Below are 26,037 nucleotides of genomic sequence, written 5' to 3'. Positions count from 1 at the left end.
TTTTGAGCCTTTTTTTTTAGTTATGTTTATTTATTTTTGTCGGAGGCGATGTAGTGGAATTCATGGACGGCCCACTGTTCCTGCTTTTAGGGTTTCTTCTCTATATGAAAGTAGAGTGCTTGTTGGGCACGTATTTGTTACAAGGGGGACCAATTTGGCTATGCAACATTTACAGACAGCCCATATCTGAATATTTCTGCGGTCACAAATTTGATAAAAAAGGAAAGAAAAAAAATTTGCTTCCGATACAATTTTTAACGAAAAGATCGATACATTCTTTTCAGCTTTTTGAGTACACAGGCATATCATATAGTATTGTATCGGAAGGTTCAAGAGACAGTTTTTCATTTGCTTTCTAAATAGCAGCTCACGAGATATATGTGCTTATTTGTCAAATTATTACTGATTTACAACATGGTATGGACATTAAGTACATGTTATTTGTCAAATTATTCTTGTCAATTGTGTTAAAAAGAATTTTGCTCTCCGGCCAAAAACTGTTTCTTTTAATTTCATTCAATTCCCTTCGCATCGCATATAATGAAAGTCCTATGATTTATGCATAGTGCGAGTTCTTCATGTTAATTACATCCTTGTACAACTAAGACAAAGACCTAAATATCTCTTAAGGGAGATAGAGTTACTAAATTTATAGAAGCACGCGCGGGACGGGGAAGAAAAAGAAATAATTTCATCATAAATTATTAAGAATATTGATATAGAAAGGTATATATTTGGTAAAGGAATGGAAGAGAATAGATGGAACCGCCACGTACTGAAGTGGAGATTGAATTTTATTTTCAAGAGGCTTTTGGTGAGTAATCAACAAGAATTGTTAATGCAAGTGGAAGCATCTCAGTCTGACTGTAAATAGAAAAATGGCACTTAAAAAAAAAAACTAATCGGTGATTGAATGCACAATCATACTACAACTTTGCACCCAGCTGCTCAACATCCCCAAAGCTTACCATTATCCCTTATTTTCTGGATTTTTGCGTTGTTCCCTAAAGTTTGATTATTTGATTATTGGTTATGAAGAGTTAAATTTTAAAATTTTGCTATATTTTATAGCCGTATGTGTTATCTATCAAAGCAATTATACATAACGAATAAATAGGAGCACAAATTTTTTCAAAAAAAAAAAAGTGGAGAAAGAGGGTAAATGCAATGAAGTATGCACTCGTATGATAATTAATATAGTTTAGATATGATTTTTATGGTGCTACTACTCATACCCATTTGTTAACTACTAATGAATTTACACATGTGTTGCACGTGAAATTTTCTTTGATAAGATTAAAATACATAATACTCGAACGACATAACGTATGCTTGTAAAATGATACAAGAATGGGAAAATAACACCACATAGCACAAAATATCTCAGGGAATCACACTGCAACACAAGACAAAATCATTTCACGAGATAACACATACATTTTTATTTTTTATCACATTGTAGCACAAAGTACGTACTCCGTCAAAATTTCAACGGAATTCTGACGTGGCAACTTTTTAGGGGTACTTTCACACAAAATGAAATTTCAGAGACTAAATAATATAAAATTATTAATAAAAAAGAGAAATGGTGGCCAATTAAGAGGTGGAAGAGGGCTCTCCGTGGGCCACCGACCCCCCCAATTGAGGTCATCGGCCTGCTTGGACCAGGTTAGCGACCCCAATGGGGGGGTCGGTGGCCCACGGCTAAGCCCCCGACCCATCCAATTTGGGGGGATCTCGACCTGGCCACTCGCATCTCGACTGAGGTCACCGGCATAGTCTGCGCCAGTTGGCGACCCCAATCGAGGCTGAGTGGCCGGTCGGGGAGCCACCAACTCCAGCCAGCCTTTCTCTTTTTCTTTTTTTTTTTTTAATTAGTTTTATATTGTTTTTATTTTATTTAATATAATTTAGTCTCTCAAGTTTCATTTTGTGTGAAAGTACCCCAGAAAAGATTGTCACATCAGAATTTTGTCCAATTCTTGATGGAATACTAAATGCGTTTGGTTTCAGAGTTAAACTAACATTGATTTTGATTTTGATTTTGATTTTGATTGTGGAAAATGACAAATGAAATGGTATTATAAATTTGACTTGGGAAACGTGTGTTTTTGTTATGTAGTGGGTAGAGTTAAAATCAAAATCATGATTCTAAAATCAAACTTTGAAACCAAACGGGCTCAATGTGCTACATGGTGATTAAAATAAGAATTTATGTGTTATCTCATGAAATGATTTTGTTTTGTTCTGTGGTGTGATTTCCGGATAAATTATGTGTTGTGTGGTGTTATTTTCCGTACAAGAATTAATGGACCACAAGATGTTCAAAATGATAAAATCAAGAAAACTCTTTCAAAAAAAGAAATATATAAATTATAAGCAAATTAATAGTGGGGGTTTTTATCTCATATCCCCATAATTTACGTATTTTGTCAAACCCATTATATGCTTTAAAAAGTGTCTAATATATCTCATGGTTTACATTTTGCTTCAAATTTATCCCGCCGTTATATCTCCGTTAACGTTTAACAGTCTTGCCACTGTAGCATGGTATATTCAGGATACATTTGAGAAAAAATTAAAATCATGTGATAGATTTAAGAAAAAATTAAAACTATAGGATAGATTTGAGACAAAAATTAAAATCATGGGATAGATTTAGAGCCTACTAACGTTTTCATTAACGGGACATATAACGTCGAGATAGATTTAGAGCAACCATGGGATATATTATACACTTTTTAACATATATAATAGATTTGACAAAACGCGTAAATCATGAGCTATATGAGGTAAAAACCTCTTAATAATATTTCTTTTTGAATGAATTTGTGATCATTTCTAGTCAGAAATATATTCTCACTTTAATAAATAAATAAATAATTAATTAATAATTAATAATATCTATGAGGGTTGATGACCCAAAAAAAAGGTCTTTCTATTATTTCTAGCACGATAAAAATTATGACTTTTGTATCATGTCTAGCATGCCATCACTTTCTTGCCAATTTTAACAGATTTTTCTAACATGTCACTAACATCGCAAACATGGTATATAGAAATCTACAAAGTGGAGCCCATGAGTATTTAAATATTATAATAAAATTAAAAATTATTAAAAGTAACTAATAATATTCACAAAAATATTTCATTTAATTGAATAAAATAAATAATAATAATTTCAGTGAAAACATATATATATATATATATATATGTATATATTGATAATAGTATTTACATATGTGTAACATGAAAAAAAAAGTATATAAAATTAGCATACTAATGACAAATCCTTATATCTAAGTATATGTATCACTTTTTGTACAATTTTACGAAATTATTTACTTTATCTTTTACTCCATTGAAGAAAAGTAAAACTGAAAATATGAATAAAATTATAAAACTGCTTAAATTTTGAACTCATTTATCTTATGCTCCTCCATTAATTCGCTAATAGTCATATTCCATTTATTAACTACTAATGAATTTACACATGTGTTGCACGTGAAATTTTCTTTGATAAGGTTAAAATACATAATACTCGAACAACATAACATATGCTTGTAAAATGATACAAGAATGGGAAAACAACACCACATAGCACAAAATATCTCAGGGAATCACACTGCAGCACAAGACAAAATCATTCCACGAGATAATACATACATTTTTATTTTTTTATCACATTGTAGCACACAGTTGGTATTTCGTCAAAATTTCAGCGGAATTTTGACGTGGCAACTTTTTAGGGGTACTTTCACACAAAATGGAATTTCAGGGACTAAATAATATAAAATTATTAATAAAAAAGAGAAATGGTGGCCGATCGAGAGGTGGAAGAGGGCTCTCCGTCGGCCACCGACCTCCCAATTGAGGTCATCGGCCTGCTTGGACCAGGTCAGCGACCCCAATGGGGGGGTCGATGGCCCACGGCTAAGCCCCCGACCCCTCCAATTTGGGGGGATCCCGACCTGGCCACTCGCATCTCGACTGAGGTCACCAGCATGGTCTGCGCCAGTTGACGACCCCAATCGAGGCTGGGTGGTCGGTCGGGGAGCCACCAACCCCAGCCAGCCTTTCTCTTTTTCTTTTTTGTTTTTTTAATTAGTTTTATATTTTTTTTATTTTATTTAATATAATTTAGTCTCTCAAGTTTCCTTTTGTGTGAAAGTACTCCAGAAAAGATTGCCACATCAGAATTTCGTACAATTCTTGATGGAATACTAACAATGTGCTACATGGTGATTAAAATAAGAATTTATGTGTTATCTCATGAAATGATTTTGTTTTGTGCTGTGGTGTAATTTCCGAATAAATTCTGTGTTGTGTGGTGTTATTTTCCGTACAAGAATTAATGGACCACAAGATGTTCAAAGGACAAAATCAAGAAAACTCTTTCAAAAAAAGAAATATATAAATTATAAGTAAATTAATAGTAGGGGTTTTTATCTCATATAGCCCATGAATTACACATTTTGTCAAATCCATTATATGCTTTAAAAAGTGTCTAATATATCCCATGGTTTACATTTTGCTTCAAATCTATGCCGCCGTTATATCTCCGTTAACGTTTAACGGTCTTGCCACTGTAGCATGGTATATTCGGGATAGATTTGAGAAAAAATTAAAACAATATGATAGATTTGAGACAAAAATTAAAATCATGGGATATATTTGGAGCCTACTAACGTTTTCATTAACGGAACATATAACGTCGAGATAGATTTAGAGCATAATGTAAACCATGGGATATATTAGACACTTTTTAAAGTATATGATAGATTTGACAAAACGCGTAAATCATGAGCTATATGAGGTAAAAACCCCTTAATAATATTTCTTTTTGAATGAATTTGTGATCATTTCTAGTCAGAAATATATTCTCACTTTAATAAATAAATAATTAATAATTAATAATATTTATGAGGGTTGATGACCCAAAAAAAAGGTCTTTCTATTATTTCTAGCACGATAAAAATTATGACTTTTGTATCATGTCTAGCATGCCATCACTTTCTTGCCAATTTTAACAGATTTTTCTAACATGTCACTAACATCGCAAACATGGTATATAGAAATCTACAAAGTGGAGCCCATGAGTATTTAAATATTATAATAAAAGTAAAAATTATTAAAAGTAACTAATAATATTCACAAAAATATTTCATTTAATTGAATAAAATAAATAATAATAATTTCAGTGAAAACATATATATATATATATATATATATGTGTGTATATTGATAATAGTATTTACATATGTGTAACATGAAAAAAAAAGTATACAAAATTAGCATACTAATGACAAATCCTTATATCTAAGTATATGCATCACTTTTTGTACAATTTTACGAAATTATTCCCTTTATCTTTTACTCCATTGAAGAAAAGTAAAACTGAAAATATGAATAAAATTATAAAACTGCTTAAATTTTGAACTCATATCTCTTATGCTCCTCCATTAATTCACTCATAGTCATATTCCACTCTACTTTTTACTTATTCCTTTTCCCCTCACTCTATATTTATCTCTTCCCCTCACTCTATATTTATCTCAACCTAAGTTATTTTTCTTTTGTTTGACTAAAAAAACCATTTTTTTAATTTTCATCATAATTTTTTAGCTTTCAATAATAGCACAACTATGTAGAATAACAAATGGCATATGATGATGAAAACACAGAGAGAATCTAATGTATGAATAATAAAAACTATGTAAACTATGTTTTCTTTCACACTGCACGTAGCGCTGGTGTAGAATCTAATGTATGAATAATAAAAATTTGATAAGTACAATTAAAATAATAGAAATGATTTTAATAAAAATGAAATTAATGCAATCAAAAATAATTTATTTAAGAAAGTATTTTCAGTTAATATATTTTTCTGACTTGATCTTTCATTTTAATAGAATATCCTAAAGAAAAAACTAGAGAAATGAATTTAAATTTTCAATAAAAGTTTATAAAATAATTAATAGAAATATTATTTTTCACGAATATTCTTGCAATGACACCCATAACTCGAAAATTCAAGAAAAATCCAACCCAAATTGCTCAAAAAGTTCCAAAAATTAAAGGCCTTAAGGGTTAGGTATAAGTTTTAAAGAAAAAATTAGAACAAAGTTGATCGGACCCAATTTTATGTATATATAAATTTATTGTAGTAATTCATATTACAATTTATACTTAATAAATAAAATTAAAACAGACAAATACACTTTAGATCCTACCTAAACCACAAGAGTAAATTTAATTTTAGTTGCAAACTGATAAGTTGTATTGGTAATCGATATTAGATGTACATTGAAAGCAACTTATCTCTCCCTCTTTACACACGTATCCTTGAGAAGCGAGAATGCAAATGTACCTAGAGCTCGTGAAGGGAGAACGCTGATAGCATGAGGACTCTAAGCTTGTGCAGCATTGTTAGCAGGTGGTGGTGACAAACACTCTAGTGGCAATCGATAGAACAGGAGCTGACATCTGTGGACAGAAGAAAAAGAAGAAAAGAAGAATAGGAAGAGAAGAAGAAACCTCACATAAGAGAAAACAAAATAAAATAGAAATCAATGGCATAGTATCTCTTTTCTTTGAAACTTTTGTTCTCTTTTTATCTTTTTTATTCTCCCAAATGTATACTTTTGTATCTATAGAATCCCATATAAATTTGATTGTGACTTTGAAAAAAAATTACCAACGGCATAATATCTTAAATAAAATTTTTAAATAAATTAATATAAATTTTAAACAAATTCATGGAAAATTTGTTTGAATTTCTTCGTTATTTTCGAAATGAGTTAATCACAGGATATATGTCAGTAAACTCATTAGAAAATATCAATCTATAAAATAATTTTTAAATATTCTTACTATAAATTTTGGAAATCCATCTATACGAATGTAAATAAGAAACAAGAGAGAGGAACCGTGAGCGTTGAATGGGAAAGTTCTTTCATATTTGATAGATTCCTGAGAATGAATAATCATGGGAAAGAACACAATAGGTAATTTTCATAGTGAAAAAGTATGAAAGGGTGCCTTGAAATCGAAAGGTCATGAAAAAGAATAGGTATAAGTTGGTTTTTGAAACTTGAAAAGAAGAAAGAGAATGCTGGGAATTTTTTTCAACAATTAGCAAAGTCAAAGAATAAGAATAATTAAAATGAAAAGTAATTAAAAACTGAAAGAGAAAATAAAAAGATACAAATGTAAATAGGAAAGGGGAGAGAGAAGCCGTGAACGCTGAACGGAGAAATTATTTCGTATTTGATGCGCTTTGTCAGAGTGAATAATTATGAAAAAGAACATAATATGTAGTTTTTATAGTGAAAAGTATGAAAGGTGCCTTGAAATCAAACGTCGGTCATGAGAAAGAATACATACAGTTAGTTTTTCTATTAAAATGAACGAAAAGCTGCCATGCTATTGAAAAGATGTGATGTTTAGTAGTATTCGTATTATTTGAATAAAGGGTAAAATAATACTATTATTAATTTACCGAGGGTAAAAAGGAAAAAAGTTGAAGAAACAGTTTGGGAGGTGTCGTACTTTTGAAGAGATGTAGAAAGTTTAATTCGGCAGATGTAATATACGATAGAACATGTGAGACAATAAATTTTGAGAATGAGAGATGAATAGAAAGTTGAAGTATGTGAGAAAAAAGTCATACTAATAGAGAACACCAGAAGTGTCAATAAAATGAATGAAAAGAAAAGTAAAAATTCACTAAGGCTATGGGTATTCTTTGGAACAAAAATTGAGGATACATGAAGTTTTGAAAACAGCTATGTGATTCATAGAGATGAGACAAAGAATCAGATAATAAACGTTTAAAAGAATATATGGTACAATGAAATTTTGAAACTATAAACAATTATAAAATAATAATAGAACAAGCATACCTGTGATGAAGAGCTAACTCGATTGAGAGAGATGCGAGACAATAAAACGTCGAAAATTAGAACTTAATAGAAAGAGCCGGTATATATATATAGTAAAAATATGTGACCAAAAGTCACGAGCCGAAAAGGTACAAGGAAAAGTCACAAGAGTATATGAGTATCTTTAGAATATTAAAAATTGAAAAAACTTGTCATAATTTTATATATATAGTATAAATTATAATTCATATTTGATCGTACTTCCCACCAATCAAAAAAGAAAAAGGAAGTGAATCTAATCCTTCATCTGAGTTCTAAGGCATAGGAGAGGCTTTCAACTAACTAGATGAAAGGTTCGCGCATATGTGATAAGGCATGTTGAAACCCCAAAATAAAATCAATTTTCCCAAAACTTGTAGTAAGAAAAAGGTGAGAGCTGAGTCGAAATCCCAAAGGAGGTTAAGAGATTCTCTAAACCAATGAGCTAGCAAAAGTAACGAAAGGGGAATTTTGATAATCAAGAAACTAAATTACAGCAAAAACAATTTAAAAGTGCAAGGGAGAGTGAGTAATCAATAACCGGGAGACGTATGACTTGAGTTCGAAAACCACCTAGCGTTTGTTTGATCATAGAAGCATCAGAACGTAAATTTCAGCAGCTAAGAGTCGAGTTCCCGCAATCTCAAGGAATCAACTAGCATCTAAATTGTAACTAGTCAAAACACCGTCTAACTAGTAAGTTCATAAACTAGTTAACAAGGTATCGACCGATTCCTTAATTAACTAAGCAACGGTTTTAAGCACGAGAATGCCTTAACCCACGCGATTAATCGATTCGTTAATTAATTGACTCGTCTTATCATTCTCTAACCAATTAGGGCAGCAACTACCGTTCGTTCCTAATTAGTCTTGCTTCGAATCGATTTCTACAAATACCGTAGTAGTCATCGATAAGTTAACATACAAATATCCTATCCACGACCATGAGAGAATACTTGTAACGATAACATCCAAGAATGATAAGTGCTAAAATCGAGATATTAAAATCTGCTCCTCACAACCAAACCGTGAGCTTTCTGTTCTCAAGTCAAGCAAAACGAATTAGCCGTACATGGCTATGCAGAAATCCATGAAAACTGATGAACGTTGGAGGAACACTCAGCAGCCGCCCGCCTCTTTTCCAAGTTTCTCTTCCCAAAAAACTAAAAAATCCTAAACCTAGATGATCCTTAGGTTTATATATTTCTCTCAAAAATAAGAAACAATAATGAACATATCTTTAAAGATTTCCTAAAAACTCCCATTGTAATTGAAAGGGAATCCTTGGATTTGCAAATAAATCGGGGATTGATTTTGAACTCCCTCTCAGATCGGTTGTGCACGTGGTGCACCACTTACCAAAAGTCCTTGTATCCTTGCAAGTTCCTTCTTGATACTTCAATGGTCTCTAATTCATCCGGAATATACATCAAATTGCCTCCAACTCTTTTCTCGCACAAGTTTTCCTAGAAACCGTCATCCAAGCATCATATACCATGAAAACAACATAAAACAAAATCTAAGTTGTACCAATTTCATGGAAAAATCCTCCCCTATCAATGTATACTGGCTAGTTGCTCGGATTAAGAAAATAACCGTAGGATAGTATTGGGACACTAGTTATGAAAAATAATTTATATAGATGACAAAGTGAACAAATTATAATCAACAAAGAATATATTCCTCATTATTTAAAATTAAATGAGCAAAATAAAATTTTAAAAAAATAACATAAAAGTAAGACACTAATTTCAGGAATTATTACTACCCAAGAAAATTTAAATTTTCATCTCCATATAAGTCAAGAAGTAAAACAATATTTGTTGATATCATATCCAAGTTTTTGCAATATAAAACAGTTATGGCAAGTCAATCATAAAATTTATCTAAAATATGGACTTCCTTATTGAAAAAATTTTGCTCTAGTTTTTTGTATTATTGGTGTAAGGTCTACCTTTAAAGAGCAACCGACATGTGTACGCAATTGAAAAATATTTTAGAATTTTAAGGTGTTGTAATAATATTAATCTTCTTCTATATGTAACTAAAAGACTCACCTGATTACTAAGAACTTTTTCAATTTGCCACGAAATTCTATTAATTGTCACATTCTTATTGGTGGTAACTCCAAAGGACACACCTACTGCTAACAATAAATAACAATAATAATATTTAATTCAATATGAATGCAAAATATAAATATGTGATTCATGGTCTTTCCTTTCGGTTTTCAAAAGTAATGCGGCGGTATGATATTGCACCACTTGTCATATCCTTATTAGTTATGACATGAAAGATCACGCAATGCAAGTACTCCTACGTGGCATTTCAAGATGCATCGACCCAGCTTTTGTAGTTGTATATAGATGAGTGAGATGATGAGGCCAGGAAATAATAGTGAAAATCTCAAACTCAGGATGCTTAACTGCCAAAGAAATGCAACTTTTGGAAAACTTATAAAGAGAACCTCTAGGGACTAATTGCAATTCCTGAAATCATGAGGACGGCAATATGCAAAAAGCACGATATGCATCAAATGAGCTTAGAAATTAATGTGAACATTGGCAAGGTCCAAATGCAATCTCTAAGACTCCCAAACGCCAAAATTCTAGAGCATAAATGTGTAATCACCATTGGCCGATATCACAAAATTCCCAAAAGCAGGGAGGAGTAATTAACAACCTACAAACTTTAGGGGGGACACTGCAAAAATATCAAAAAGTTCAACGGAAGAATATATGTGTGTGTATATATTTATATATATATATAAATATATACACACACACACTAGATGAGGAGACGTGCTACGCACAGAATTAAATTTTGTTTAAAAATTATATTCGTACTAAGTTATATTTTAAATATATATTTCTAAAGTAATCCCTTCGTGCCGCATCCTATCTTTATACGATGAGTGGTTTTTTAATATATTTTTTCCACTTTTTTATAGAGAAAAATCTAGTGCCTTCAATTATAAACAAAATTAACAGAACAATACATAGGGTAAATAATATGGAAGTGATGGCGTGAAAGGGAGACAGAGAGAATGAGGAAAAATGAGAGAATAATGGGTAGTTAATTGGCAGTTATAGGTAGCGTACGAATTTACTGATCTAACCATAACTTCCTCCATATTTAGTGGTGCTTGAGTTACGATGCTATTATGTACTTGGTATTATAGAGAGAAGGAAAATTACACCAATTTCTTTCTTCCTTTTGTAATATAGATATAGATATAGATATAATAGATATACAAGAGCCTTTACCCACGCTATGCATAACGTTGTATAAATGATTTTCTATATTTTTATCTAAGTCATTTTAAATTATCTGAAAAAATAAAAAGAATACCTAATTTTGTATGTCATGAGTAGCTTTTTATATGAAAAAAATATAAAATTTTAATCAATAAATAATGAAAACAAATTAATAAAGAAATTTTTGCCTAAAAAAATTAATGAAAAACATGGGAAAGGAAGACGAAGATGGAAGAGAGAGTGGGGGAAGAGGGAGAGAATTGTGGGAGTTGTTAACTTGGTAATTAAATGTAAGATATGGAATTATTAATTCGCACTTAACTTCTTTCTAGTCACGATGGCTTTTAATTATTTTTATTATATCAAAGAGAGTAGCACATCGGCATACGCCATCGCCTGGTGACTAAGGAATTTTAGGTTCGATATTTAAGTGGGTTACACATACCCTTTTATTAGGTATTTTGATAATTATTTAATTGTATTAGACTTATGGACCTCTCTTGTAACTAAAAAATTATTTTTATTATTTGTTCATGGGCGATAAGGGAGAAGGAAAGTTACCTCAACTACTTTCGCTCTCGCCATCTGTAATATATAAATGTATGTATTATTTAGGGCATATGAAATTAGTAGGGGATGCGGAAAGAAAAAATATAGAACACATAATCTCATCAATGAGCATTGAACTTAAAGCTTTTTGATTTCAAGTTGATGAAACTAGCATTGCATAGGCGTAACTTCTCCACATATATAGATCTTGGAATTTCGAACAACAGTCCATTCTATAAGTTTGAATAGTTGCCTTTGAGAATCCCGCACGTGTATAAGGACCGAATAACTCCATGCATAAAAGTAATGTTTGGTTCGAAAGCCAAGCTTAACAATAAATCGATACCCTCGGAACAGTTCTCATGGAAGTATTATGAATGTATACATATATGCATGTTTAGACATTCTTTTTTCCACAATCAGATATAAAACATATAGCTAATAATTCCTCGTTAGATATGCTCGGATAATTGATGAGCCATAACAAAGTCAGTAACTTCTCGTCTCACTATTTGTCGTTTAGAGATGCATGGCCAGTATCTTCTGAAATTTTAACAAGTATGTAAGTTTATGTTTGATCATTTGATGACAAGATCGAAGAGATAGCAAGCTAAAGTTTATTCCAAGCATGATAGGAACGCAAAGAAGCTTAATATTGAAGAATGTTCAGAGGCTTGATGTGTGACTAATCATGAAAAGGGATCCCCATAATTGTCGAAGTATTTAGTTGATTGGTCTTCATAAACAGAATATTTTTGGCTCTGACTTTATTAAAATCATCCTTTTCACCTTTTCTTTTTCTATTTTCTTTTTTGCGATAATTTTGGAAATGTATAATCAACTGATTGATCAATCAATATTTGATAGCATACTTTCGAAAGCTTTGGGATCTGTGCCCTCCTCTTGCTTTTGATTCATCAATTCGTGGAATATTTTTCTTCTATAGTTCCAACAGCGATCGCCGCCGTCCCCGACTTGCATGCGGTTCTTAGGATTGCCATGATCGATACGTACCATATGGCATTATTTACAGGAGATCTGATTAATAATTAGTCGATCTTTTCACTGAAACTTGCCCTCGATTAATTGGTTATTATCTATAGTGATAAATTGTTTGATAGCTATTGAAATTTTTATCATGTATGATTATATATGAGGCAAGCAGGGGACCCCTTGACCAATTATTTTGGACCCACGAGCCTATGAATCCATAAGTTGATTGCTTAGTTGATCAGCTTGGTTATGACAACTATGATCTATATGTGTTTCCTTGATATAAGTGACTCCACAAGTAAATAATTTTACATTCTTACTTTTTAGTGAAGAAAACATCTCAAAGAAATCTCTTTCTCACACACACAAACACACACACACATATATATATATGTGTCTTTCATTTATTATAAAGGACAGCCACTAGACTAGTAAGAGATAAGGAGAATGGCAATTAAAATGTTAAATAAAATTGCACTTATGAGAATCGATATAAAAAAAACTCTTATTTCAAGTTAGTGGTGAGTATTACTGTACTAAATGTTTTGTCTCAGCTTATATAAGAGACTTGCGTCTAGCATATGACTACATACAAAAACAGTAACAAGAACATGCATAGGAGAATAATGAATAGTCGTAGAATGCTATAATAGCCCCAAAATTCAAAAAAAAAAGAAAAAAGAAAAAGGGAAAAGCAGGTATATTTGACAACATCATATTCATGTTAATAAAGTATATGGTGAATCTGGGGCAGCTACAATCAATCATGATACTTTAGTGTCAAGATTGTCCCTTTTTCTCTTGTTTTGGCTAATCAATAATGGAGAAAAAAAGCTACTTGCGTCTTCCGGTATAAGTATATGTTCTCTTTTAGCATTGAAAGGGCAGCTCCTCTTCTGTACCTTTGAATCTGATCTTGTAAGCCATGAGAGATGCAAAAGAATATGACAGTGTGTATGATTTAATCAAGCTAGTCATGGTCACACTCGATCCATTTTTCTTTTTCTCTTACGCGAAATGTTAGGTGCCAACACTTGATACGTCGATCTAATCATTATTAGAAAATCATAAACCAGGTTAAATAGGTGAAACAGATAACTTTTTAAGCAGATTACTTTGATTAGCATAAAATTTTCATATAGCCGGTAATATATCATCGGCTGAAAATGTTGTACACGCTTATATACAATTTAATTAATTAAAATACCATGAATGCAATGGGTTCTTGGAATTATTCTAACCCATGCATAAGAAGGAATATCAAGTAACAATGATCAACTACGTTATTATCTTGCCACTTAACCTTTTGGAGCAAATAATGGTAACTTAGGGATTTCACTCCAATAGCATGATTCAAGTATGTGGCTTCAAAATTTCTATATTTGTTTCAAAAACTTTTTCAAGTGGTTGTCCGACCCCCTCTCCTCTCGGAAAAACCGGTGACTCCATCTTATGCAACTAATTCTACTGGTCCTCTCCAGTCCTGAATCTCATAATCGTGTTGAACCTAACATAACTATGGCGACTCATGCGGCCAAAGTTGTCAGAAAGCAGCAAGCAAATTGGAGTCTCTGCGGTTAGGTCTGCAGGTGTGAAGGAGTCGTAAACAGTGTTATCAGCACCGGACCGTACATTTAATTAATTGCTATATAAATATTTATATTATTATAAAAATAGATAAGTTATAGTAAATTCATAATATTTACAAGATAACAACAATAAAATGTTGCCCAATGGAGACAAAACTCTCATTCTCTCTCGTTTAATCAATTACTTGATTACACATTGCTCACTGGCCGCAAATATCCTACTTTTATTTATAAACAATCCTGATTTATTTCTTACTATTTTCACAATCCGACTTCCTAATTTCTCTTTGCTTACCATCACCTTTCTTCCTTATTCCCTCTATGACAGTCGATTTTATTCTCCCTACTAACAACCCTCTTTAATCCTTATTTTGTCGATAACATTCAACTTCTCCTCCCCTCCCCCCCTCCCCCCACCACCCCCACCCCCCCCCCCCCCCACCCCCCCCCCCCACCCCCCCCCCCCCCCCCCCCCCACCCCAACCAAAAATAAAAAAGAGAAAAAGAAGAAGTTCTGATTGATAAGTAATTAAGTAGTAAGATTACCTTAAAGCATTTACATAAAAAGTGAACTCTTTCACATTGGCCCAAAAGAAATCTTTAACAATTAAGTGAATCAATTTCGATACTCATGTCACATTTTTCACAATTAAGTGAATCAACTCCCATACTCATGTCACGTTGTTCGGTTCTTCTATTGCCTTAATTTATATTTTTTTAGTTTATAATTAATATGCGTAAGTGTTGTTTCCCACAAATTTTAACATATTAACTAGAAAATTGATGAGCAGTTTCGCTTTTCAAAGAGGTAAAACAAAGTAATATTTTTGATAATTTAAGTTAATTGTATGGAAAAACTTTCGAAGTCTCGTGTTAAGATTTCTCTTTAAGCCCCCAACTCTCTTGAGCCAGGCCTGCACCTTTTTCTTTTTTACATAAGCTAAAAGAGCATTATTTTGTTTCAGCGGACGATTGACTCCCCCGATGCTCCACATAGATATTTTCATTCATGGTCGGAAGGGAACGGTAACCACACCAGGGGACTGCATTTCACACTTTGAATTACTCCAACGACAACTTTCTTCAAGTGGCATAGCCTAGATTCCTTCTTCATTCTTTTCCATGCTTGAGCATCCGATGGAGAGGCATTAGGGATGCAAACTTTATCCACAAATTCTTAGAAATTTATTGTAGTGAACTCATTTATGTATACTTGCTATAATTTGTGGTTGAACTTTATCGATAATGAATTTGTCCACACACACTAGATAATGGGGTAGAGTATGAGAATGAAGTCAGCCCAAGCAATTCGGTCCACACACAGTCATTTTTTTTTTTTGGCTAACCCGGAGTGTTCAGGTTTCGCCCGACTAATTCCCGAGACTCTATGAACCCCCGGCGGCGCACATAACAAGTAATCACGCCAAAAGCGCTCCGGTAGTTCCAAGGGGTCGATAGGAGGGGACTTGCCAACAGTGGGACTCGATCCGGGGCCCACAACGGTCGGGTAGGCTCCCCCTGACCGTCAACCACCCTAGCCGTCGGTGCGGGCAGGTGCTTCCTTCTCTGTTGGTCCATGGGCCTGGACTGCATATGACCCTCTCTGAAGGCTTGGCTTGTTGGGCCTCCTTGGCGGGCTTGGGCCTGGACTATGACAGTCTCCATTGTTGTCTCCTCCTCCACCTCCACTCCGTTAACACTTCTGATCTCTCTCTCTCTCTCTCTCGCTCTCTTGGTAGCTAACACTTGCTTGAGCTGAAAGAAATCCTCGCCAGGGACGCCACTTCTTCTCAGATTCCGACCACCGGCCGGCGTCAGCGATGGACGTTATCAAGACGCAGCAGATAGCGGCGAGGCCGGTAGACAAGGTGGTAGTCCATCCTCTTGTCCTCCTCAGCATCGTCGATAACTACAACCGCGTCGCTAAGGACACCCGCAAGCGCGTCGTCGGCGTCCTCCTCGGCTCATCCTTCAAGGGCACCGTTGATGTCACCAACAGCTACGCAGGTTTCCTCTCGCGTTATGGCTTTCATTGTCTTTTCTTTGCTGCTCTTTTGTGCTGCTGTTGAGCTTAGATCTGTGTGTGGACTCTGAGATTGTACTTTCGATGTTAGAGTTTCATTGACCGGCTTGAATGGGATGATCGGTTTCCGGGACTTAATTTTGGCTAGTTGGTTGAGTTCTATAGTAGAAATATGCAGTCGTGGGGTATATCAGCTACACTGTTGAGGATGAGGATTTAGGATTTGGGGATGACTACGTTGCTGGAAGAGCCTCATGCTGTAAAGGGGATTTAGGTTTGGGGATTAGGATATCGTAGGAAAGCTACAATGATGCACCCGCTATGCTAGAATCGAGCTCCAGCAGGGAAGAGCAGGTTCTCATATGAAAACTCTCTTGATTGAAAGTACTCCCCGATGATCCGGGATGTACCTTTCGGGAGGAGGTGTTTGCCCTTATCTCTCAAACTGAGAGTTTTGAAGGATTCGGTAGTTCATCATCCGAAAATTTAACTTTTGTATCGATATCGTGGCAACTGCTTAATGAGAGGCCTTTTCCCTTCGTTTTGCCACACCCTGCTCTGTTCATTCATCTGGGAGAGCTGATGAATGGCAAGCTCCTCCACATTGGCCTCTCAAGTATCTGGACACTTACATTTACTAACAATAAGCACCCTTGAAATCATCTGATCGAGTTGGTGATTGTGCATCGCTGCATTGCTTCTAATTATTGGCTGTATCCTGCATTGCTAAAGCTTCAGATTGTGTGGGGCTTAACTTGTGTTTATTTTTGTGCAACATGCAGTGCCTTTTGAGGAAGATGAGAAGGATCCAAGCATCTGGTTCTTGGACCACAATTACCACGACGCAATGTTTTCCATGTTCAAGAGAATTAATGGTATGTTTTCATGTGGTATTGATGGTACAACATACTTATATAGAATTCGTTTCTTGATCTAAAAAATATATATTTCAGCAAAGGAGCATGTTGTTGGCTGGTATAGCACTGGTCCGAAGCTGCGGGAGAACGATCTGAATATTCATGCTCTCTTCGATACGTAAGACTGATGCATAATATATTAATTGATTGTCTGTTCTATATATGTTAACTTTTGTTTATGGATTATGTACCATGATACCGTTACTTCATTCTACTTTATTTGCTTCTTCTGATGCATATTCCCTTGTGATTCAGCTATGTCCCTAATCCAGTGCTGGTCATCATAGATGTCCAGCCTAAAGAACTTGGCATACCTACAAAAGCCTACTGCACTGTTGAAGAGGTTAAGGAGGTAAGAATAGACAATATTCTGCTCATAGACTGCAATCCATTCATCGTCAATTTTTATCACTGGTAATATTTTTTGTTATTGTTGCTACTAAGATGTTGAGCTGTCCTTCTCATTGCAGAATGCCACGCAGAAAAGTCAGAAGGTGTTTGTGCATGTGCCATCTGAGATTGCTGCTCATGAAGTCGAAGAAATAGGTATATCATTTTGGGCTGGAACTTGTGCTCTTGTGTGAAAGCACCGTCACCAATTTAGTTGTCTTGGTCTTCAGAACTTATCTACTTAATTTCCCTTCTGCAGGTGTGGAACACTTGCTCAGGGATGTGAAGGATACAACCATCAGCACTCTTGCTACAGAGGTTGGCTGCAATCTATCTAGCTTCCTGTTTCTGCTCTGATTGTAATCATTGAGCTTCAGCATTTTCTTTAAGCTGGAAGATTCACTCTTTGCCATGGGCAGGTAACTGGGAAACTTACTGCATTAAAAGGGTTGGATGCTCGACTGAAGGAGATCAGGGGTTATCTTGATCTTGTAATTGATGGAAAGCTTCCATTGAATCACGAAATCTTGTACCATCTTCAGGTTTGTTTCCAAGTCTGTGGAGAAAACTTGTGATTTTTGCCATTCATTTAGTAAATTGTGAGCGATTACCTGGTGTCTCGTACTAGGAGTTAGCGTATGCACAATCTCAAGTGCAGCCATCTTCATTCAGATTGGCAGCTGTCTTCACATTATATTGTAATAGTTGCGTCAATTTTAGCCATATATTTGTTAAACTCTAATTTGCTGCCGCTGCCATGTACTATAGGATGTCTTCAATCTTCTTCCAAATCTCAACGTCAATGAATTGATCAAGGCTTTTGCAGGTAGAAACATGGAAAATTATCATCTTGAGTTGCACAATGATTATAATTGCATCATTATCAGTATTACTGTGGTCTTCATCATTGTTTCCATTTTGCGTGCAGTTAAAACAAATGACATGATGCTTGTTATATATCTTTCGTCCCTCATTCGAAGCGTCATAGCTCTCCATAACTTGATCAACAATAAGGTGAGTCAGCCTATTCTAAATTGGACTCGAGTTCTCAGACTGAAATTCTCTTGTCAGTCATTAGTGAGTTCAAGTATATATGTTCCCTCCGTAACATCCGTAGTACCCAACTCAATGCATCTTCAATTTCTTAATGGGGTTTCAGATACTCAACAAGGAACATGAAAAGGCAGAGGACTCAAAGCCAGTTCCTGTGCCCGCTGCTTCCGGGAGCTAGATCTGGATGTCATACGTTCTCATGTATTCTTCAGAAGGTTCTCTTAGAAGAGGATTCTGAGAAATGCAAGATAGAGAGGGAGAGGAGGCAGGTATTCTCCAAGACTATGTTAGCTGTAAATCAGTTTTCCGAACGTCCCTCTCTTCCCAGAAGACTTTATCTCTTCTGTTGTGTATGAACTCTACATATGTACTGATTCCAGGCAATTGAAGGCCGAAATTTCGTGCTGTGTCACTCTCTTTTCTATATTTTTCCCGGGGAGATCGTTTATGTTTCTTTGGTGTCTTTTTTCGGGTACTTGCTCGCATGTACCTGGATTTCATCTACAGACAATTTGTTTTCTTCTGTCTAAACATTTTAAGAGCCATGGAATCTTACTAAAGAAAGGAAAACCTTATAATCTGTTGCTTCAAATAGCAAAAGCTTTCAATTGTCATTAAAAATGGCCTGACGGCCGCATTTCATCTATCATCGTCTAGCTGAACAGATTGCTGAAATTCAGCATTCATTTTTTTTTTTTGGTGAATCACAACTCTATCCATAACATGTACTACAATCTCCCCTTTCTTGATGTCCACTCGCCGATCAACCCCATTAACCATGGTCACTCCCTCCTTGTCCTTCACCACCTGAAGTATAAGACCCAAAGGTGAATTTTAATTTATGTCCGAACCAGTCTGCAATCGGTGGAGGAGAGATCCTCGGGAACAGCCGAAGGAGTGTTGCATAGGCATCGTTTGTTTTTTGTTTGTCGAAGTTTGTCCCTTGAGCTCAGCCTAAGGTTGCGCAGGAAGGCCTTCTGAGAGGGGACAAAGATGGTGAAAGCGTGGTCCTGCAGCTGCATCCTGATCATCAACTCGTTGAACACGCCCAAGTCTGTGCCATCGCCCCTTCTTGAGAGCTTCCGGATTTTTGTGGCACTGCAAGACTTGAACAAGATGACCCTCAACTGATGCCTCGGGGAGCCTGAGGAATGAAACGATAACACGGTGAAGAGGCAGCAAACTGAGACCACCGCACATAGGAAAGCTATTGATGATTGGGTTCTTCAGAAAGCTGCCTCTTCTCATCCTTCTTCAAAATGAAATAAGAACCTCTTCACCGCATGGCATTCTATGTATGAAGACCCAAAACAAAGCTTCATTTTCTTTGGAGCAGCATCTCATGAGACCCGTATGTGCTTATTTATTTATTTATTGATTCGATTATAATACACATAACACGCAGTATACACGTTAAGCACAACGCTTTCAGGTTCTAGGGTCCGTTGTATGGTTCTTGTTGGTCGTGTTAGAAGTAATTTCTTTGGTCTCCCGGAAGAACTGATTAATATATTTTAGCATAGCGGGCGGGCAAAACTCTTGAAGGCGAGTGGATGATTTCTAGTTCTTGAGTCTATCTGGAAGCAGGGGTAAAAATAATCAATTTCATAATAAATTATTGACAAAGCTAATATACAAAGGCATGCTTGGTAAAAGGGAATGGAAGAGAATTGAAATGGAACCGCTATACACTAATTTTTTTTTGGTGGTCACTATATACTAATTTTAAATAGAGGTTTAGTTCCATTTCTGATGATAGATCAAAAGAACTGTTAATCCAAATAAAGCTCTCTCAACCTGACTTTAAACTAAGGATGGAGCCCGCACATTGTCCAGAATAGTACGTCTCAACATGACTTTAAATTGAAGATGGAGCCTGCACATTGTGCAGAATAGTAGGAAAACGTATCTTCTTTTTAAAATCCAAAAATATAAAAATATATCATTTGAAATTTTAAAAACTATAAATATGTCACGTATATAATCATGAAAAGTTTAAAAAAATCAGAACTTATCAGATTGGTAACCATATTTCATTAGGAAAAAAAAACTTCAAAAAATTGAAACTTATTAAATAAGATTATTAAAGATATGTAGCTCATAAATATGAGATTAATTAATAAAATAATTTAAAATGATCCGAATAGATCGTTTGATTTTTTTTTTCCATTCACTTGCATGTAGTTTTTCAGTAATGAAATAAAACATATTGTTATTATGATTTCTGTAGGGCGTCAGTTGCCATTCCTACCATGATACGAACGTTAACTGACGCATGCTGTGGGGAAGAATCGGTATAACCTCTCATCTCAACGCGTCTTTTGGAGATGCAAGATCAGAACCATCAAAATTTCAACTAAATATGTTCAAATTTGACGACAAGATCGGAGATATAACAAGCTAGAGTTTATTCCGAGCATGATACGAATGCAAAGAAGCTTGATATCGACGAATGTCCAGAGACTTGATGTGTGTGACTAGTCATAAAAAGCTAGGGTCACCATTATAGTAAAAGTATCTAGTTGATATTTTCTTTTCTTTTCGATGGATTAAAGGGTTAAGGGGTGATTGGCATAGCAATCCCCACAGGGTATACATGTAATCATATGGGCTCGAACTCTGCGTGGAATACGATTTGACCCATAGCTATACTAGGATTTCGAGGGTTCAAGCTCGTCAACATGATCCCAATGAGATATCAGAATGACACCACTCATTCGCAAGTTATAGTCAAGGTACTCCTACCGCAAATAGCTTCGACAACAAATGGGGGACCTTCCTCCCTTATTTGCTCTCAAGTCTCTAGATTTGAACCATTGACCTAGTTTTTGGAATACTAGCGATAATTTGGAAGTGTATAATCACAAGATTGATCAAGGAATTTTCTCTAGCATATGTTCAAAATTAAAGCATTGGGATCTTACCCAATTTGCTTTTGATACATCAATTCATGGAATATTTTTCTTTCCAGAGTTCTAAACAGTGATCCATGCCGTCCTCGACTTGTCGTTCCTACGACTGTCGTGATCAATATGACATTTTTTTTTATAGGAGAGCCGACTGATTAATGTAATTATTAATTTGTTCTGCATAATAGCTACTAAAATTTTCATCATCTATAATTATATATGAGGCAACCCTGCGACCGCCAGAGCGAATTATTTTGGACCCACGAGCTTTTGAATTCATATGCTGATTGGTCATGACAACTATGACCTATGTTTCCTTCATATAATGAGTGACTTCATAAATCAATTGTTTTCACACTCTTACTTGTTAGTGAAGAAAATATCTCAAAGAAATCTCATGTTATGTTTGCTTCCTTCGGTTTTCAAATATGTTAGAAGAGAGATTCATGATGCGCATTGTAATAAATAAGTGACAATAAATAAAAATATTCAAAAAAGTCATATGATGATAAAAATTAAAGTCAAAAGTTCTTTATTTCATATACTAATGACGAGCGTTACTGTGTTGAATTCCTTACTATATAACTTGTGTCTAGCATATACAAATCGAGAAAATTAGAATAACGAAAAGGAGAAGAATATGCTAATAACCCTAATTCCAAAAAGAAAAAAGAAAGAAAGAAAGAGAAAAGCAGGCATATTATTTGACAACATCAGTGGTCATGTTAATAAAGGACAAAATAGACGATTTGGTCCCCGAAAGATACACATCAGGGCAAGTTCATCCCTAAAAGAATTTATGTGTACTAATTGGTCCGACCGTTTGAAACCTTTGAACCAATTGGTCCTTCTGTTCGAAACATTACAGGTCCCTGACGGAAGCCCAACTAGACGCCGTGAGGGTCGAACTTGGTCGCCCCTGCTCATCTTCTTCACGCTTTCCCGCTCGAATTCCCCCAAATCGAGCAAACCCTGCCTTTTTTCCGATTCCGTAGTGCCCCAAGGCAGAGGCTGGAGCTTGACAGGTATGGTTCCACAAAGAGGACGGCTCTCCGGGGTTCTTGGGACGGCAGAAACGTGGCCAATTCCGAGAGGAGCTATCCTGTAAATGCTAACTTCAGAAAGAGAGCTTACCAGGTCTGGAACCGATTGAACCAACTCGGAAGTGCCAACATGATGTGATATTGTCAGCTTCTCTCATGTCCATTTTCCTTTTCGAGAACATTTCGCGTGATGTGGGAGCAGATTGTGATTGTGCTAGACTGCTAGGTAGAGCGTCACATGGTGCAAGTTTATTTATGAGCGGACCTCTCTACTTAATTTAGCTGTGAACAAGACTAATAATGCCGTGTTCATATATTATGCTATTTTTAACTTGGAATTGTATGAAATGTGCCCGCCTTTGCTTCTTCCGTTGTAAAATTGTAATTATGTACATAACTTCGGAGATTCTTGAACACCTTGATGAAGTAATTTGCCCTCTGGAGTTTCAATTGTGTGGATGCGGAGTGGTGGGTTCAACATGCCAAAGAAAGATTTTGGAGGAATGAGACAATTTGTACTATGCTGCATTGCTATTCGACAAGGAACATTATGGATTGTTGCTGTCGTATTAGTGAAATGAAGCCTGTTAGCGTTATTTGTTCACTCAGATCAAACATTTGTCTGTCCTTTTTATTTGCGGAATGGAAGTTGCTTGGAAGGTCACATACTTGGCATCAATATGTCAGTTTTGTTCAATAATGCCAACAGAAGACAATTCTTTATGTTATTGCTTGCTCCTTGGGTGTATGGTTAGAAATTCCCCCTCCTCAATTGTGGAAATCTAAATCCCGGCATGCCTTGATATCATTTCAACGAATATTGAGTTATGAAAAACAATCGAAGTCTTCTTACACCAGATGGAATGGACAGGAAAACAAGCATAATATTAATCCTGCACACGAAGGAAGAAGATTTCAACTGCATAAACTATTGCCACAGCATATACAGATCGTGTCCATAAATTCGAAGTACAAACATATAACCAAAGCCCTTTTCCTGTAAGTAACTAAATAAGAACAAAACAATAACATCCTACCATGTCAACTTTGCTCATTTTCCCCTTCCTTGGATTGACTGGGTTATTAGTATCAAGTTTTTGGGGGTTTGCTCGATTTGGGGGAAATTCGAGCGGGAAAGCGTGAAGAAGATGAGCAGGGGCGACCAAGTTCGACCCTCACGGCGTCTAATTGGGTTTCCGTCAGGGACTTGTAATGTTTCGAACAGAAGGACCAATTGGTTCAAAGGTTTCAAACGGTCGGACCAATTAGTACACAGAAATTCTTTCAGGGACGAACTTGCCTTGATGTGTATCTTTCGGGGACCAAATCGTCTATTTTGTCGTTAATAAAGTATATGTGAATTTGGGGCAGCCCATAATCAATCATCATACTTTAATGACAGTCTTTATTATCTTTTATAATGTTGAAAGGGCAACTCCTTCTGTACCTTTGAATTTGATCTTGCAAGCCATGATAAATGCAAAAAGTATGACTGTGTCTATATATTGTCGAGCCTGTCATGGTCACACTCCACTAATAAAATTAACCTGGATCTTTTTCTCTTGAAGGGAAATGTAATGTGTCAGCACTTCACCCGCCAATATAATTATTATGACTTAGTAAATTATAAACCACGTTTATTAAAATAGTTAATACAGGCGTTTCTGACCAGCTCGCAAATTTTTACATGGTAGTAGGTAAAAGAGCACAGGTTCGAAATTCTGCTCAGGTACATGTACGGATGCATGCTATGCGTATAGTCGTCTGGCCACTCCTTCAATTAACATCGATATGTGATCTCTCTTTTTCTCTACCTTCTTTTTTCCTACTAAAAAAGAAATTATACAGTCCGAGAGAGATCTCGACAGATAGTTGCGTTAGCCCTCGTTGCAGGATTGAACCTGTTTTTGGAACTATGTCTTATACATGATTGACTGGCCTCTGATCAAGGGTGCAACTTTTCTGGCTTCATATTTCAATGGCCTAAACGCCGTTTGCAGTTGAATAGACACCAGTTCAGTTTTTCATCCGAAGCTGTAAAATTATTTCTCTAGTCAATTTCAGAACTTACTACAAATGGTTGGTTACCTTTGATTGATAACTAGGTACCACTTCGCGCTTTGCATAGATGTAACAAAAAAAAAATTTAATTATGCGAAGTTTATGAAAAAGGTTTTAAGATCTAGAGCATTTTTTTTAAGGTTGCTTTCGATCTTCATTCGCAATGGGAGTTTTTTTATTTTTTAAAAACATTTAATATAATTTTGTTTTGTTTTTTCATAAAGAATTATAAAAGGAAAACTATACCGTGCATCGCAGCATGTCAACCTTTTTCACGATACAACACAAATCAATTAAGTTCCACCATACAGCACGAGAAAATTCTTTCAGGCCACAACACCATCTAAAACTGACATGGCAGCTTTTTTTTGGGGAAGGTTTTGGACAAAATGCAACTTGTGGAACTCAAAACAAATAATATCAAATTACCAAAGAAAAGAAAATCTCAGAGTGATTGATTTGTTTTGTTTTCGGTGGAGCATAACTGATTATGATCAAGATAAAAAATGGACAAATATATGAATGCATTCTGAAGAATTAAATACTTTGTGCAGTCGAAAAGATAAGCAACCTTGAGTTAAAGGTTCATAAAACATAGCTTGGCGGCATTTTGTCGTTCTGCTCCTAGGCTTTTACAATTGATGCATTTGTCAATGCAATGGACTAATGGGCCAGAGCATGAGAACCGAATCAGCCCGAAGAATTAGGCTCCTTTAGATGGCCCTCCACAACTGGCCAAGAGGCTAGGAAAATCCAATGGTGGGAGTGGGCTGCGGCTCATGATGATGGGGTCGGCTCGCCCTATCCGACCGTCGACCATCAATGGTCGATGTGTTGCACTAGCGTCGGTGCAGTTGGGTGCTCCCTTCTCTGCTGGGCCTTGGGCCAGGGATGTTACCATCTCGGAGGGTTTGGTTTGTTGGGCCTCCATTGCGGGCCTGGTCCGGTTTAATGGAACTGAGTTTGAGTTGAGAAACATATGGTCCAAGATTTGTCAAGAGTAAGGGGAAGGGAATTACATAGCACGAGGAAAGTTTAGTATATATGTGTGTCTTTTCTAGATGAATCCTTTTCCCAATTCAAAAGATGGCGATTTTTAAGATGACTTCGAGAATGGGCCCCCCTCAGCGTTGGATGCAATAGTGTCCGCAGGGTCCACATGCATCCGACGCAAGGAAAGACGTGTTTTAGTGACATGGAGTCATTGTAGCAGGTGATATATCAAATTCAGAGAATGAGAATTTCATCATGAATAGGTGAATTCATCCATCAAGGTTTTAGGATTTGAAATTTCTTTCACCTAATCTGGGTTTGTCTTAACAGTCGTATAT

The 26,037-nt window shown here is 35.5% G+C and overlaps 1 protein-coding gene across 1 annotated transcript; it reads left to right on the top strand.

Annotated features, from left to right (window-relative positions):
- The first annotated feature begins 16,013 nt into the window (after positions 1 to 16,013).
- LOC116206123 (26S proteasome non-ATPase regulatory subunit 7 homolog A) lies at positions 16,014 to 19,263 on the top strand. The gene is made up of 10 exons (XM_031538895.1): positions 16,014 to 16,317; positions 17,116 to 17,208; positions 17,287 to 17,368; positions 17,506 to 17,602; positions 17,721 to 17,796; positions 17,900 to 17,958; positions 18,060 to 18,182; positions 18,409 to 18,466; positions 18,569 to 18,654; positions 18,800 to 19,263. The coding sequence occupies exons 1-10, from the start codon at positions 16,131 to 16,133 to the stop codon at positions 18,869 to 18,871; spliced, it is 933 nt and encodes a 310-aa protein (XP_031394755.1). The 5' UTR covers positions 16,014 to 16,130; the 3' UTR covers positions 18,872 to 19,263.
- Positions 19,264 to 26,037: the final 6,774 nt, after the last annotated feature.

The sequence above is a fragment of the Punica granatum genome, chromosome 4 (assembly GCF_007655135.1).
Source record: "Punica granatum isolate Tunisia-2019 chromosome 4, ASM765513v2, whole genome shotgun sequence".
Lineage (NCBI taxonomy): Eukaryota > Viridiplantae > Streptophyta > Magnoliopsida > Myrtales > Lythraceae > Punica > Punica granatum.
This window is presented reverse-complemented; position numbering and strand designations above follow the sequence as displayed.